Source organism: Cystoisospora suis, assembly GCF_002600585.1.
Source record: "Cystoisospora suis strain Wien I chromosome Unknown contig_2410, whole genome shotgun sequence".
Classification (NCBI taxonomy): domain Eukaryota; phylum Apicomplexa; class Conoidasida; order Eucoccidiorida; family Sarcocystidae; genus Cystoisospora; species Cystoisospora suis.
In genome coordinates this window covers 10,223-24,765 of record NW_027155209.1, presented here as the reverse complement: position 1 = coordinate 24,765, position 14,543 = coordinate 10,223, and the positions used below count along the sequence as shown (strand labels likewise).

Below are 14,543 nucleotides of genomic sequence, written 5' to 3'. Positions count from 1 at the left end.
GTGATTTCAGGTATCAGGGATGGCCACGGGAATGAAGAGGCCGACAAACCGTTCAACCCGGACTCCAGAACCAGTTTAGCTGCAAGCTACACCTCGGCATCTCAGATGCAATCCCCACCTCCGTAGACTGCAGTGATCGCGGTCCAAGAGCGAGAGCTGATGCAGCCGGTCCCGGCCAGCCACATGCACCACGCGGTGTTCTTGACAGGAGCTTGCAAACAGGCCACATCGCCGACTTTCTGTCGCCCTATTGTTACGCACGGAAGACGCTGTGGCGTCTCACGAAACTAGAGGGGCGCGTCCCTAGATCAGGAAGTGTAGCGAAGGGAATTCCGAGTGTCGAATCTCCCATGCGGGAGAATCTTTCGGACGATGGTGCAGGACTGTGGCGGTCGCCACCAGTCCAGTGCATCACCCCCCAGGAACTGAATCCGTTTTTTTTCCGTCCACTTCATGTATCCGACCTAAGGCAGGTGTTGTCGTCCGGTGTACACTGACTGCCAAACAACCGGTCATGTATCTTCTGTAGAGTCTGCAATTTGCGAGTGCGTTCAGCGTATTATCGTTGTAATCTCTTCGTTTCTTGTATTTCTTTTTGATCAGCACTGGCTTTGCCTGCCCAGACAACTCTTTTCTTTTTCTATTTAAAAGGGGGTCGGCATCTCCGTAACTGGGTTCGCGGGGTATCATGTGGATGCCTCTCGCTCATACCTCGCTGTTCACGGAGAACACCGGTCTGAGTACTTCCATTCCTCGGAAGCGATTACTCAGTGGTTTCTCGTTGGCCGAGGACCTTTGTGCGTCGAACCGCGACTACCCGCATCGCGGGGCTTCCGACACCTGTGAACCGTCACTGCATGCTACACGCTAGGGGATGGTTCTGCCTGTAGCTCAGTATCCTTATTTTCCTTGCGTCTCCTGTGAGTGTCTCAGTTCTTCCTATGGACTCCGCTTCGACCCGACTCTCGAACTATACACTAGTCCCTGTTCTCCCTTTCTCGCCACGCGCATGAAGCGCTGCTCGCAGCGGTACTGATTTGCAGCTTCTGAAGGTTATGTTCTAATTGTCTGAGCCCGAACTGGCCGTCGCCAGCTACGCAGTGCTGTTGTCTGACTGACTCGCAACAGGGCTCTTGTCGTGCCTGCTTTCTGCGAGTATTTCCCTGCCTGCACTGCAACAGTTGTCAGCTAACATGTCTTTCCGAGGGTCCCCTATACACGCTGTTCAAATGGCAGAAGACAACGAGAAGATGCAGAGTGCTGCTTCCCACGGTCAGACGGCTACCCCCGGCAACACAGGCAGAAGCATGGCAGCCCTAGTGCAGGGTGAGCGCGGCGTCGTTGAGGCGCCTCCATTCCATAACGGATGTGGCGATGTCCCATCACTTCCTGGCGAAGAGACAGCCGTCCCTCCGGAGGCGCTCAACTACACACCTACGCCGGACGAAATCTGCAAGGTACGGAAGTCCTGAGTACAACCGCGTTGCCGGTCCTGCCTTGCGTCATTACTGCTACTTTTCGTGTCAAGTCGAGCCTTTCATAAGCACTTGCCAGGAGCGTCGCGAAAACGTTAGGTCCTGGTCCAGTACGAGCAATGCCACCACAATCCTCCGTTGTTGAGTGGCTTGTTTGTTTATGCCGGAGACCAGCGCTGCAAACAAACAGCAAGGAATAGTGGCACCTCAGTGCGGTCCGTAAAAGGTTGCATTCTCTGGAAACTCTTCTGACGCTGGCATTCCGTATCCAGTAAAGCTGCGGATGTGCTACCTTTGCACTAGGTCAGATGTAAAGAAATCACCCCTAAGAACGAATATCGTCTGGCAGGCGGGCTGAACTTGCTCGTGCAGTGCCTAGAGGGGCAGAAGGTTTTCTCGGTGAAACTCGGCCACGAATGACGTACATCAGCGTGCATGAGACATAGGTGTCGTGTACGAACTCGGGCGGGTGTGCCACAATGAGACGGTGCCTGTCGTTTCATCTACCTAGTAGACCGTTGCCTGTTTGTGAACGAAGGAAAGTTGTCTTTTTTGCGAAGAAGGTAATACGCACCGTACAGAGTGAGCCAACGTTGGGACACGACGGGGGTAGCCAACAGCTAGTAAGTTTTATAGCAGTCTAAGCAACTACAGCGTCTACGACAGCTAGAAAACAGACGATTGATTCTTGTTCCCTCTCTTTAGAGCAGTGTTAGTAATCTCTCTATCGGTCTGTTGCCTCTGTAGTGCACAGGTGTCGAATTTGGTCCACTCATTCGGGGTCCTCAAAAAGTTTGATGTAGATTTGGCCGACTCGATAACCTGCCCCTTGTTCTGCCACGGTCGACAGGGCATTCCAAGGTGCTATGCAAAGCGTCCAGACGTTTCCAAGGCATACAGAAGAGAACACAGGCCGCCGCACTGCACAGAGAGTTTCACTATCGCATACACTGTTGCCGAGAGGAACCGGTTCGTGGTTGTACTTCCCTGCATTTTGTGTGTGTTTTTCAAGCCACTTGGGAATGGTCACGTCATCCGTCTTATCTTCGGAGATTTGCCCCTCACTCCCTACGAGGCCGTGGAGGTAGCAAAGATCAAGGCGGCTTTAAGTGATGACCCCAGCATACTCTCTACTGTTTTCTCAGACGATCACTATATCGTTCGGTTTTATCAAGGGTGGGTGTCACGTGAGGCCGACTGTGTGTGATCGAGCCTCTACATCGATCTGGCAGAATATCACAAGGCGCCCTGTCGTAGTTTGAACGTTTGCAGCAGCCTCACTAGCTGTACGGCACCAGTTCGTGTGCATACTCGTGAGAGAAGCTCGGGAGCGTCTGTTTCCCACTCCGCGCAGTTTGTCGGCTTGTGCGGAGGATCCAGGAGCTTCGGTATGCCATTGAGGCGAGAGTCCGATGGCCGACCAGCTCCCCACGCTAGCTGCCCTCGACTCCTTCAACAGTTCTTTCATTTGCTTAGTTAGCGGCGGGTCAGTCGGAAGGGGTCAGAGCCTACGCGCTGCTTCCTCGTCAGTGCCCGCGTGCATATGTTCTCATTCTTTTATCTACATCCCTAGGTGTTAGCGGTCTTCGATAAAGTTCTAACCATGCACGGGAAACCATTACACACGTGCTAGCTGGCATCAGGTCTGCCGGTGAGAGCTCCTTCGCTATGAGATGGGGACAGCGTCGTGTGGCCTCTGCCGGCTCAGATCGGCATCGCCCACTTCTTCGAGACCAAGACGGTGCAGGCTAGTTTGGAATTGTTTACTCTGAACTAGACAAGTGGAACCACATCCAAATCGGCGGATAGGACTTGGTCTGATGCTCAGCAGCGGGTTATGCCCGGAGTCCCACTTTTACCTTCTGAATGGACTCCCCGTTCTACTTTGTCTCGCTTGCCACGGTGTGCTTTCCCTGACGTGGTTCAAGAACAAAGGATAAATCTCTGGAAACCTGCAGAGGCGTGCCTTTGTGTCGGTGAGCCTGAGGTACTTGACGCACAGGCTGATTCCCTCCTTTTTTTTCTCTCAGGAACGACTGGAACATGGAGCAGTGCATCGTCGACATGCGCAGACACCTTTCCTGGAGGCGAGAGCACTTGCCGGTCCCGATGGCGACCGTTGCGGAGCTGCTGGTAAGAGCGGTTGTCGCGCCGCTGGTGGGGAACTCCCATGGAAACTGTTGGCTCCCTCTCTTCTGTAAAGAGCGCTGGAAATTGTCTAGGTCCTCGTCTTGCCAGTCGCTGTCTAGATCCACTGGGGTTGGCGCGGTCGACGGCGCGTCACGTTCGAGAGACGCACCTGTTTTATGTCTGCCTGTCGTGGGCAGTGTCTGGGTCACCGAAGAGTGCATTCGTGCCTGTTTCCCGGTTCTAATGTCAATTATATGCCTGTAAGGTGTGGAGGAGCAGGCGAACACTTGGAGAGTTCTCGTTTCAGGAGCATCAGCATGGCTAGCATAGAGTGATAGGGGGCTCAGGCAAACTACTAGAACTGACGCGGAAGCAGTGGCAGTGAACAAGCAGCCGCAATGCGGCCATACCTGCCCTACGTCCCGTGTAGTCTGACCAGCAGGTCGTGCCGGTAGTCCCTGCTGTGTACCGACTGCGCGGTTGCGTCAATTGCCTTTTTCAGCCAAAAGGATACTGCTACTTCTTTGGACGAGATAAGTGCCTGCGTCCGATTCTTATTCTCCGCTGTAAAGAATTCATCAGTGCGGATCCGGTAAGCTCTCCAGGTCTCCACGGCGACAGATAGAGCGGCCCAATGAAGCACCCAGTCCCGATGTTGCGGGGCGACAGTGCGAAATAACGAAACTGTATATTCCTCCTGCTAGAGCGTCGATGACGTGTGGGCGGCGTTCAGGTTCTCCGACAGCAGCGCTGCTCCAGTTTACTTCCTAGTCAACCGCCGTGCTCCGTTGTACAGCTGTGACATGCTTTGTGCTGGTGATGACATTCTATGCAAGTGATTCCTTCCTCTGGTGCTTTTCTGCTTCTGGTCGTGCGTTTGCCATGCCTGGCGGTCCCCCAGAAGCCGTCTTCTAGCAATCGAGGTCTGTTCTTTGGGCGCTTTTCCAAACCAAGAGGGACAGAATGTTTTGTTTCCTGTCAGGGCTGTTTCTTTTAGTCGACGTCCGCTTCCGTATAGGTGCGATGCCCGGTTTTCATCCTGGGCCCAGGGAGGTGGTTGCGTGGTGGCGAGGAAGGGAGGCATGGGCACCTGCTTTGGCTTTGTCTTCGCTCGTCTATGCGGAAGGCCCCAGCAGACGCTTCCTTGCTATGAACGCTCAGACATGTCCCGTTGAGTGTTTGATCGCAAGCGCTGGATGCTGCGGCTGACTGGGCGTCGCAGGCCAGGTGCTCGTGTGGTGCACGGCACTGCCAGTTGCTGTCATGTGTCTCCTCACAGACTTTCTTGTCCGTAACTGTACGGGTTTGCAACGCTTTTCGAAGCAGTGGTTCGGTTATCTGGCGTGTATACTCTCCAGGTCGTGGTAGTAGACATCAGGTACTTCAACGGTGGCGCCGAAGTCAGGCAGAATGTCGAATGGGGTTCCGAATGTAAGGGATCCCGATCGTGACATTACCTTGTCGGTGTTGTGTACCTGCGTCCTCTGCTGACGGTCTTCAGCACTCGGTTCTTTCGGTTGTCCTCTTCTGGTTAGGTAAGCAAGCCGGCGCGCGCTCCAGAAGCGCTGTGCCACGGCGCGTCTGTTTCCTTCAGCGAGGCAGGAAACCAGCTTTTCCCCACAACAGAGAAAAACCAAGAATACGCGTCGCATACAAGTGATGCGGCCGTTGTCTGCACACCAGACCTCCATAGCGCATACTCAGTGTGTGTGGCAGCTTGGGGATGCACGGTGCACCCGGGGGTAGGCTGGCGAGCATATTCCACCTCGTATGCGACGTACGTGTCCAGGTACACCGCCACCGGTGTATTGCGTACTCGGCGTGGAGGGCTGGCCCGCGTGCACATATGAGATCATCAGAAGCTTATCTTAGCAGTCGAGCCGCCGCCCTGTCAGGTCTTGCTCGGACGCAGTAAGTGCTCAATGCCGTACCGCCAGAAGACGGAACGCGAGAGAATGCATTTCATTGTGGGGAAGTAGAACACGGCCGTGCTCTGCACAATATACACATTGGCCGAGGTCGGGCGTTCTTTTTTCTGGCAGCAGCCCGAGGCTTTTCTGAAACACACCAAAGTGGGCGCGGGTCATGCAGCAACTGGGAGTCGTGCCGAGTGGAACTTTCCGTCTTGGAATCTTTCGGGAAGCGTTCTTCTCGTGGGTTTCCGTGCTCTCTCATCCTGGAGATCAGTCTAGAAAACCGGAGGAGTTTGTAGTCTCTCCGGTCGGACAGCCTCGTCACCGCGAGCTGGAACGTTTCTGTGTCGCACGTTTTCATCATAAGGCAGTTCACGCGACACCGTGTCTCTGCGCAAGCTCGGCGCGTCTGTAACAGCCAAGGCCCGGGCGCCTCCGGCCGGTTAGTCTGTTCTTCGTGCAGGAAAGAAAACCGGCAGCTTTGGTGGTTTGTTTCTTACAGGAGAGTCTCACTGGGGCGGAGTCTACGTCGTGAAAAGTGTTCCGTGACACTATCTAACAGTAACGTCCACTTCTTTCTTTCCGCGTCCCTCTTGTTCACGTGTTCGTTTGTGACTTGGCCCATCGTGAGAGCTTGTGTGCGTTTTGCAGAGTTCGCCATCCACAAGCTGTTGGTTAGAAACCGGGTCGAGCAGTGGCGAGTACTCATCGATCTGGATCAGTGTTCCGCACTCAGCGCGCCAGTCGGGACTCTTAAGGACATCGCTGATACCCTCACGGTGCGCCACCGGGCAGGCTGCTCCTGTAAATGAGTCCCATGCTGACCCATTGCTTACCATCACTCAGTCCCTTCTTGTCTTGTGTTTGCATCCAGCCTTCAGTCTTTTCCCGGGACTCCGGCATGTCGATAAGCAGCCACGCGAAGCAGTGGATCAGCGTAGTTGCCGGAACGCTAGTCTGCAGTTTGGGTTCTGGTCGTTCTGTAGAGCGCTCAGGTGCGCCTAGACAACGACAAGAAGGCGGTGCGCTCCTGCAGGCCTGTCCTCGGTGTTGGAAGCGACGGTTTCACTTGCCCCTCAGATGGTCGGGGATTACAGATCTCACAGTTGTGCGGGTAGAGCTAGTGGGCTTCATCGTTAGATACCGCAGTTCGGCGAGGTTGCCATGCTCTGTGCCAGCGATGTCCCGTCCAAGCAGAACCTCGACCGCTGTCAAGCACCCACCTCTCCGTGGCGTCAACCGGTGTCGCATTTGGTTCACAACTTGCGAGTTCTTTTCTTCTAACACCGACTTCAACTCTTTGTGATGTCTGCAGCGGAACTATCGAGGGCGGCTGAGTCAGATGTTCATTGTAAACTCGGGCTTCGTGTTTTGGGGACTCTGGCAACTTGTTAGTGTTGTTCTGCCGGAGAGGACGAAGCAGAAAATCGCTGTGTACACCTCAAACTACCAGGTACGCCTGTCGCAGCGTCGTTTGTCGGTACCTCCTTAAACCGCGCGCAAGTCACCTCCAGGATCTCGTTTCCTTGTCGGGTTTTTCTGCTGTATGACGAGAATCCTTGGCAACCAGCAGCAGCCACGCACTCGGCTATCACCGAACCCAGCGTTACGACGGCTTGGGTCCCGTGTACACGGCCTTCAAAAGACATAAGACGCTTCTCTTAGGTGTCGTGCCAACAGCTAGCGAGCAAAGTCTATAGCCGTCTCAAGCGAACAGGTTCTCCCCTGATCACGCTAAGGAACACAGCACGCACACTAGAATTGAAGCACGCCTTGTGAAGTGTGTGGTATAATGCCAGCGCAGCACAGATGCACAGGCACACACACAGTTCAGTGTGTCGGCGTATGCCGTCGTGAAATGCGCGCTGTGATGCCGACAAGCTCTTGCTAGAGCGCCATCCTCCTGTCTCTTTATGAGCTGAGGCCTGGTTGCAGTCACGTGGCAAGCGGGACACTGCTGGTGTCTATGGATGACCCTCTTTGTCCTCTTTTGCGTCCGTCCAGGCTGACCTGTTCTCTAGCGTGAACAAAAACCAAGTTGAAGGTACAGTCCGGACGAATTTGGTGTACAGCAACACGCACAATGACTAGAAACTTTTAGTTTGGAGCTGCTGACTTTCTAGGTCATAACCTTGGAGTGAGGAGTTACCCCTCACAGATTCCCGGCCACTTCTGCACGGTCCCTCACCCGAGGATCTTGGCCGGGGTAACGGTGCGTATGATTCCGGTGGAGTGAGTCCCACTCAGTCAATCACCGCACTACGCAGTGGCGCTTCGGCAGCACGGGTACACCAGCGAATGCAACCCGGTGAATGTGATACCCTCATCTATTCCGCTGACGCCTACCTGGAGGCAGGCGGATGAATGACTGCACGCCGCACTTGTGTGATTTCGCAGAAAGGTACGGAGGAGCTTGTCCGAATGTCGAGAAGTTCGACTGCATCTCCATGCCCGGCGGCCCGTTCGCTTAAAGGCTGACCCAGCGCGCACTCTTCTAAATGATTGACACCTCGGGGCCTCGTGCGACGGGCAGACTTTGCATGTTTTCTGTGTATGTGCGCCGGCGACGGATTGATTTCCCCAGAGAGAAACGGGAACCAATACAGCAGGCCATTCCTTGTGCTAATGAAGTGCCGAGCTATTCTGATATGGGCTACCGAGTTGCCGGAGTACTCCCTTCGATTTGTTTTTTGTATCCCAGGGCGGTTGCTTGGGGACGCCAGAAAAAGACTAGGGGTGTTTACCGGTGTTCTTGTCAGCATGGGATCGACCGAGCGGAAGAGGTGCCACAATTAAAAGCACAGGACCGTCCTGGTGCTAACGCAGTGTCAGCGTTTCTCGCTATGGGGTAGTGAATTGCAGGAGTGCTCCCAGTTATTCGGTTTTCGTGTTTGCAGTGTTTCATGGTAGTGGTGTGGCGGTGCCGGAAGCAAATTACAGGTGTTCCGGTCAGTGAATCTACCCACCAGCAGAGGTACTGCAAACCGAAGCGCAAAACCAAGTAGTTGCTAATCCAAGATGTCCTGATTTCGGGCGCTGAGTTGGCATACTGCTCCTTGACTTAGGACTGAATGCCGGAGTAAGACTCCTGGTGTCCCGGCTCTTGGCTGCCCGCTTTTCGTGCAGTTCCCTACAGGATCGGTTGTTCTGGATAAAAACACGCACTTCTTCCGATAACCATGGTGCCAGCTCGGGTCTCTTTTATCAGCTTCGCGTAGGTATACGGATTTGCGCACTCGAGTTGACCCATCCGTAGGCCGACTTCACGGGTAACATTCCTACTCTGCTCGCGCAGGCCTAGTAGCGACTTCCATAGCTCGAAGTTCGACTGCAGGGCTGCCAACTTCGTCTAGCGACACTTCCTGCGCTGCCAAGAACGGCGTCCCTGCTTCGTTGAACAGCTGCACTTCGAGCTTCAGGTCATCTTGGCCAGGAGCAGATGGCGCCTTTTGTCGCACAATGCCCCAGCACTCAGTTATAGGCACGTAGGGACAGAGCCACAGTTCGTCTAGACGCAGCACTCTGCTGGCCTGCTGAAGCCCTCCCATTTCGGGTAATTTGTCGCACTCGGCTCCCGGGATGAAGAAGGCAAAGGCAGCTTCGAGCGTTAGTTTCAGTAGCCTTGCCACTATAGTCAATGGATGTAATTCCAGACGGGGAGGGGACACACGGATTCGGCAAAGTAGGTGGTTTGTTCTCCACTGCAGACTTAGCACGGTGGTTGCAGTGGCGCTCCCGGAGGCTTCCTGTTGTCTGCCGGTGCAGGAGCACTCGTCTGTTTCAAAAAGCCAGCTGACAGGCACGCTGAGGGCCGGCCGCCAGAGAGCCTCGGAAAGGCTGAACAGGCCCGGCGGCTTTCCATGTCGGCCAGCCACTTCTGGAATTTCGCAAGAAGCCAGTTCCTCCACTCCTGCGTCATTCCTCAGTACTAGTAAGGACATGAATCTGCCCGTGGTGTCGAGGCGTACTGTTGCCGTGTTGCCTTTGCTTGGTGTCTTCTCTGCCTCAGGAGCTTCAGCAAAGCCGAAAAACCTAGGATGCTGCAGTGTCGCTGAGTTGATCCTCACGGCAGATATGACTAACCACGGTGCTATCACGCAGCCTGCGTACTGCTCGCGGGCAACCTGCAGACTGAAATAACTCACTGCCTTTTCGAGAGCGGCGCAGATCTCTTGAACGTAGCAAACCTCAAGGCTGTACTTGAGTAGAGCATTTTTGGGAAAGAGTCTTTCCGAGTGCAGGACATGAGTGAGTGTATCGTTGGTGCTTGTCAGTCCCGGCGTGAGCATCTCCGGGCTGTTGTCTGCGGGCAAGCGTGGGGGTGGCCCTCCTGTATCCCCGTGTTGGATGGAAGCATCTCCTTTGGTGAATGATAGACGTATCTCATCTACGGTAGGACACAAGTCGACGGCTCGAAAGCTGAAACGCTTCCAGCAAGGCGCTTCCGAGAAGGTCTGGCCTCTGCTCGGTCTGCTCGTGGCGACTCGAGGTGACGACGCTGCTTCTACTTGGACAACCCCTTCTGGGAAACAGGTGCGACCGGTAAAGCTGAAGAAGCCAACGCGCTGTGTCACTTCCGGAGGGAGTCCTAGAAGAAGGTGGACGTTGCTAGCCGCAGCGCAGCAAATAGTTATGATCCGCTTCACTTTCAATTGTACGGCTGTCGCGAAGGCTGCACGGACCCGTTGCTGCTTCGGGGCTTGCGGGTCCCAGTAGGCTGCTACCTGCAGGACGCTATCTGTCGCAGGACGCCCTGTCACCGTTGATATGTACACGCACTTTGCTTGGCGAAGTGAAATACTCCTCGCGAGACCTGCCACCCGGCCGCACGGTGGCACTTCAGGGCGAAGGCGCTCCAACAAATGAGCCCCGGCGACAGCCCCGTGCGCTGAGGCGTGCGCAGCGGTATCAGCGGCGGGCCAGCTCCCACGTCTGTGAGCAGCCGAAGAGATCTGCGAAGTGGTCATGGCTAATGGGCTTCTAGAAACACCGCCCGACGAATGTGCAGGCGAGCGGGGCAAGCAACAAGAAATTCTCCTTTGAGTCCCCGTAAAGCCACTGGTCCGCTGAAGTCCTCCGGGAATCACCGGCTCAACCCGGCTTAAGCCATGACATCCAGGGTTCTCGGGGAGGTAGCGATGTTGTCCGGTAGTGTGACTCCGCTTCACTGAAGCCGCAGTTTTACCGTCTGGTGCGCGCCGGCTTAGAATGGCTTCGATGAGCTCCGCAGCTTCCCGGAGTGAGAAGGCACCCGCCACTGCAGCTGCAGCGACTTCACCAAGACCCACACCCATTACGGCAAAGGGTTTTTCCCCTTGGCGGCGCAAGTACTGTGCGAATGCCCACTGCAGTCCGAGTAGCGTGAAAGCTTCTAGTTGACGACTCCGGGCGGCTGGCTCGGCTTCTTGAGCTCGTGATTCCGTCGTGGTAAAGAGAATTTTCTGCAGCGGGGCCGAAATCTTGCCTGCTAAAACTTTTGAGATCTCGTCGAGAAGTAGACAGAAAGACGGATCCATGAAGAAGACGCCACGGGCTGTTTGAGCCAGAATCCAGAGGTCCTCACCGAAGAACCATAATGTGCGCGCTGGACCAGCAGAGTGCATGTCCGCCTGAAGCGCTGGCGAGGTATTGATTTCTCCCCAGCGCGTCGTCTCACTCTCTCCGACTACGCCGGTGTGATTTTCTTCTGAGGCGACAGCATCGTCCATTGCTGTCCCGCAAGGTACGATCGGGCAAGGCCATTCCTCGACGATGAGGCACGCCACAGTATCGTCAGATCCACTCGCTGTAAGGGCACCCACCACCGGCATGTCACGACTCCCTTTGTTGATCTTTGCCGAATCGCCCCTGAGCACGCGAAGGCTCATGTTCTCACGAGGAAAGATTGAGGTCTCAAGGGCCCCTGATCCCTTGTCAAGCATCTGGAATCCTTTCAAAGGTATGCTGGGAGGTAAGGAACCGCGAGCGAGAACTAGTACTAGCTTAGCCAAACTCGCCAGTCCGGAGGCCCCTGCGAGGCCACCAAGGCTGGGCCTAAGGTTCCCAATCGCGAGAGGGGCCCAACTGTCAACGCCTTCGCTGCCTTCTCTGAAGACAGAACGTGCGGTCTCAATCATCTCTAAAGCCTCCGGACCAAGACCCGCTGTACCAGTTTCCAACACGGTTACTCCTGCGGGCTGTATCCGTGCAGTTGCCAGAGCGGCCTTCATCGCCTCTCGCAAGAAGGGACACTTTTGTTCCTGGTCGTCGGACCGGTGTCTCCCCTTATGTATAACGACGGAACTTTTCAAGACCGCGTAGGGGCAGTTCTGGTTTTCGAGTGCCCGACTGAGACGCTGCACCACTATAGCGATGATACCCTCGCTCTCAGACAAGCCAGCGCAGCACTCACCAGAAGCATCGCCTTCGTCTCCATGAACAGGCCGGGCGCATGTGGGCAAACATGGCTCTGAGGAGGCGGGTGCTGCCAGATGGCCTGCGATTACAAGTGCTGCCTGGCACTGGTTGTGATCACTCCGGAGATAGTCACATGCAGCTGACAGCGCTACTAATGACGACAGACCCCCTGACGGAAGGGTGACGCTGGCACTAGTGAGATTCAAGTGGTGCGAGATTATATGTGCCGAGAGCGTCGGCTGGTGTCCCGGCAAAGGTACAGGTGACAAGACGTCTTGCGCAGACGGGACCCCCGGAGAAGAAGTGGCGAAGACAGCTAGCGGCATGCCGATCACGCGGGATGTATCTTCCCTGATGTTGACAGTGTACAAAGATTCATACGCGACTTCGAGCATCAGTCGGTGACACGGTTCCATGTGGAACGCCTCTTTGAACGACAGCCCAAAAAAGGTGTGGTCGAACTCATCCTTCTCCACAAGGAGCGCCCGGAATTTCGTGCGGTGGTCCAGGGCTGTCGTTCGAAAGGCTGACAGTCGTCCGGAGCTGCAGGCGCCGCCCGTGTCACTGCTGCTTAGGGAACAGTCAAGGTCCTTCCCTGCTAGAAGCATGGCCCATAATGCCTCCAGTGAATCGCACCCACCAGGAAGGCGGACTGCCATGCTGATGACTGCGATGCCGTCAGGAGGGTCCGAGCCAGTCGAAACACCAACAGAAGGCGCACCCCCAGCCGTCTTATATATCACATCACCCAGCTCTTCTGCAACGAACCCTGCAATGCTGTTTACCGTAGTGTCTTCCTTGAAGAAGGACGGGTCCAGTTGAAGACGAAAGCGCCGTTGAAGGTCGTGTCTGAATTCCGCAGCTCCCAGGGAGTCGAGCCCCAACGCGACTAACGGCTCATCCGAGGGCAGAACGGCATCTTTCGAGAAAATATGGTAGCCAGCAAGCTCAAGTACTTCTTTTCGTACTAAGCTGAACAGAACTTTGAGCGCGTCACTGCTGCCTCCTAATATGCCGTCCTTCCGAGCGAGGGAGAGGCCGTCAAAGGCAACCATTGCTTCTGAGCGGACACCAGCGCGCCGCTGCTCATTTCGCATACGGGCCCCATGCACCGCGACCGAAGTGCCGCTCTCGCTTGCCATGCTTGCACTCAATATTTCTTGCTCCATTGCGAAGCAAGCAACCGTGGGCTGTAGCTCGTCTCGCCGGACTAAAATAACCCGCAGCGCTTCCAAAGGGTCGCGAACGCTGGCAATACCGCCCTTTTCAAGCCATCGGCGGACGACTTTTGCGGAGACTTCGTCGGCTTCTTGGAGCCACGGCGCCCACTCAATGCTCAATGCCGAAAGTCCTAAGCTGCGCCTATAAAAGGCAAGCGCGTCCACAGCCGCGTTTGCTGCGGAAGCGATAGACTGGCTGATGCCTCCGAAGAGTCCCGAGACACCAGAAAAGAAAACGAATAGTTCAAGCTGAGCTTCTAGCCCTTCTTCCGACAATACTTGATGGAGAAGCCAAGAGCCCAGCAGCGATGGTGCAGCAAGAAGGCTGACCGCTTCAAAGCTCTGCGTCGCCAGGAGCCCCTCCGTCCACTGTGTCGCGTTGTAGAACACTCCTGCAACGGGTGGAAACTTCAGAATGTCGCTAATCGCCTTGAATAGTTTCCGGATTTCATCGCGACGAGACATGTCGCAAGTGGTCCCAGTCACGTGGACGCGGCCCGTGGAATGCCCCAACACAGCTCGTTGGCGAAATGTGGGCTCGCCGTGCTCACTTCCAACCCCTGTTATATCAACCACCACAATATACAGGGCACCTTCTTCAATGAGCCATTTCACGATCGGCAGCCCGGATTTCACGGACCCTTCGAAGACAACGAAAGTTCTCTCTCTCAGGCCCGCCGCCCGGTCCGCGACATTCGAGAGGGCCGCTTCCACACCTGGCTGGAACTGCTTTTGTGTCTCCCCGTCAGCCGCTTGTGAAGGAAAAAGTGCGCTCAGGTACCTGGTGATGATGCTGCCAGCATATGCCGAATTTGCCACGAACTTAAAAGCGTCGTCGCAGCACCTTGTTAGCGTGGAGCTGTGAACCCTGGACACCTGTTCTCGCCGTGAGTGAGTGTTTCTCCTCTCTTCGCTTTGGCTCCCCGTTGAGGCAGCTACTTCTTCGTAAGTGTCCCAGAATTCCGCTTCGTATGGGAACACGTGGAGGACTGGATCAACGAGCACACCGTTCAACTGGATATCCTCGCAGGCGCGCCTTAGGTTGCTGCCGAAGTCGACCGAGTTATAGGGTCGGAGCGCCAGGTCCAGAGAGCACCGGACACATGTGATGTCCGGCCGACTTGAGAGCTTTGACGCCAGCCGACAGTCAGGGGACTCAGGAAGTAGGAGTGTGCCGCCTTGCTTGAGCAAACATAGCATACTGTTGCATGACAAAACTTTTGTGTCGTACCCTACAATTACATCGATTTTGCCCGCCCCTATTTGTGCTGATAGCGGCCCCGCGACTTCGCCGTCTTGCTGACACCATGTGGCCGCTTCTGGCACCCCTGACTCAACTAGAGCACGCCTCTGTTCTTGTGTTGAGACTATTGCGTGCAGTTCCGCACCCATAGCTTGGAACAGGCAAG

General features: G+C 55.3%; 1 protein-coding gene across 1 annotated transcript; it reads left to right on the top strand.

Annotated features, from left to right (window-relative positions):
* The first annotated feature begins 62 nt into the window (after positions 1-62).
* CSUI_005029 (polyphosphoinositide binding protein) lies at positions 63-9,372 on the top strand. Its single transcript, XM_068065209.1, has 9 exons — positions 63-1,457; positions 2,488-2,651; positions 3,478-3,608; positions 4,964-4,983; positions 5,107-5,140; positions 6,170-6,297; positions 6,834-6,971; positions 7,523-8,732; positions 9,284-9,372. Exons 1-8 carry the CDS (start codon positions 1,194-1,196, stop codon positions 7,607-7,609), a joined length of 966 nt encoding a protein of 321 aa, XP_067922810.1. The 5' UTR covers positions 63-1,193; the 3' UTR covers positions 7,610-8,732; positions 9,284-9,372.
* Positions 9,373-14,543: the final 5,171 nt, after the last annotated feature.

Excerpts from the sequence above, each read along its gene's own strand:
- CSUI_005029 (XM_068065209.1), top strand. The coding sequence starts at position 1,194 with ATGTCTTTCCGAGGGTCCCCTATACACGCTGTTCAAATGGCAGAAGAC. Across the intron at positions 1,458-2,487 it reads CGCCGGACGAAATCTGCAAG|CCACTTGGGAATGGTCACGT; the intron begins GTACGGAAGTCC and ends GTGTTTTTCAAG. Across the intron at positions 6,298-6,833 it reads ACATCGCTGATACCCTCACG|CGGAACTATCGAGGGCGGCT; the intron begins GTGCGCCACCGG and ends TGATGTCTGCAG.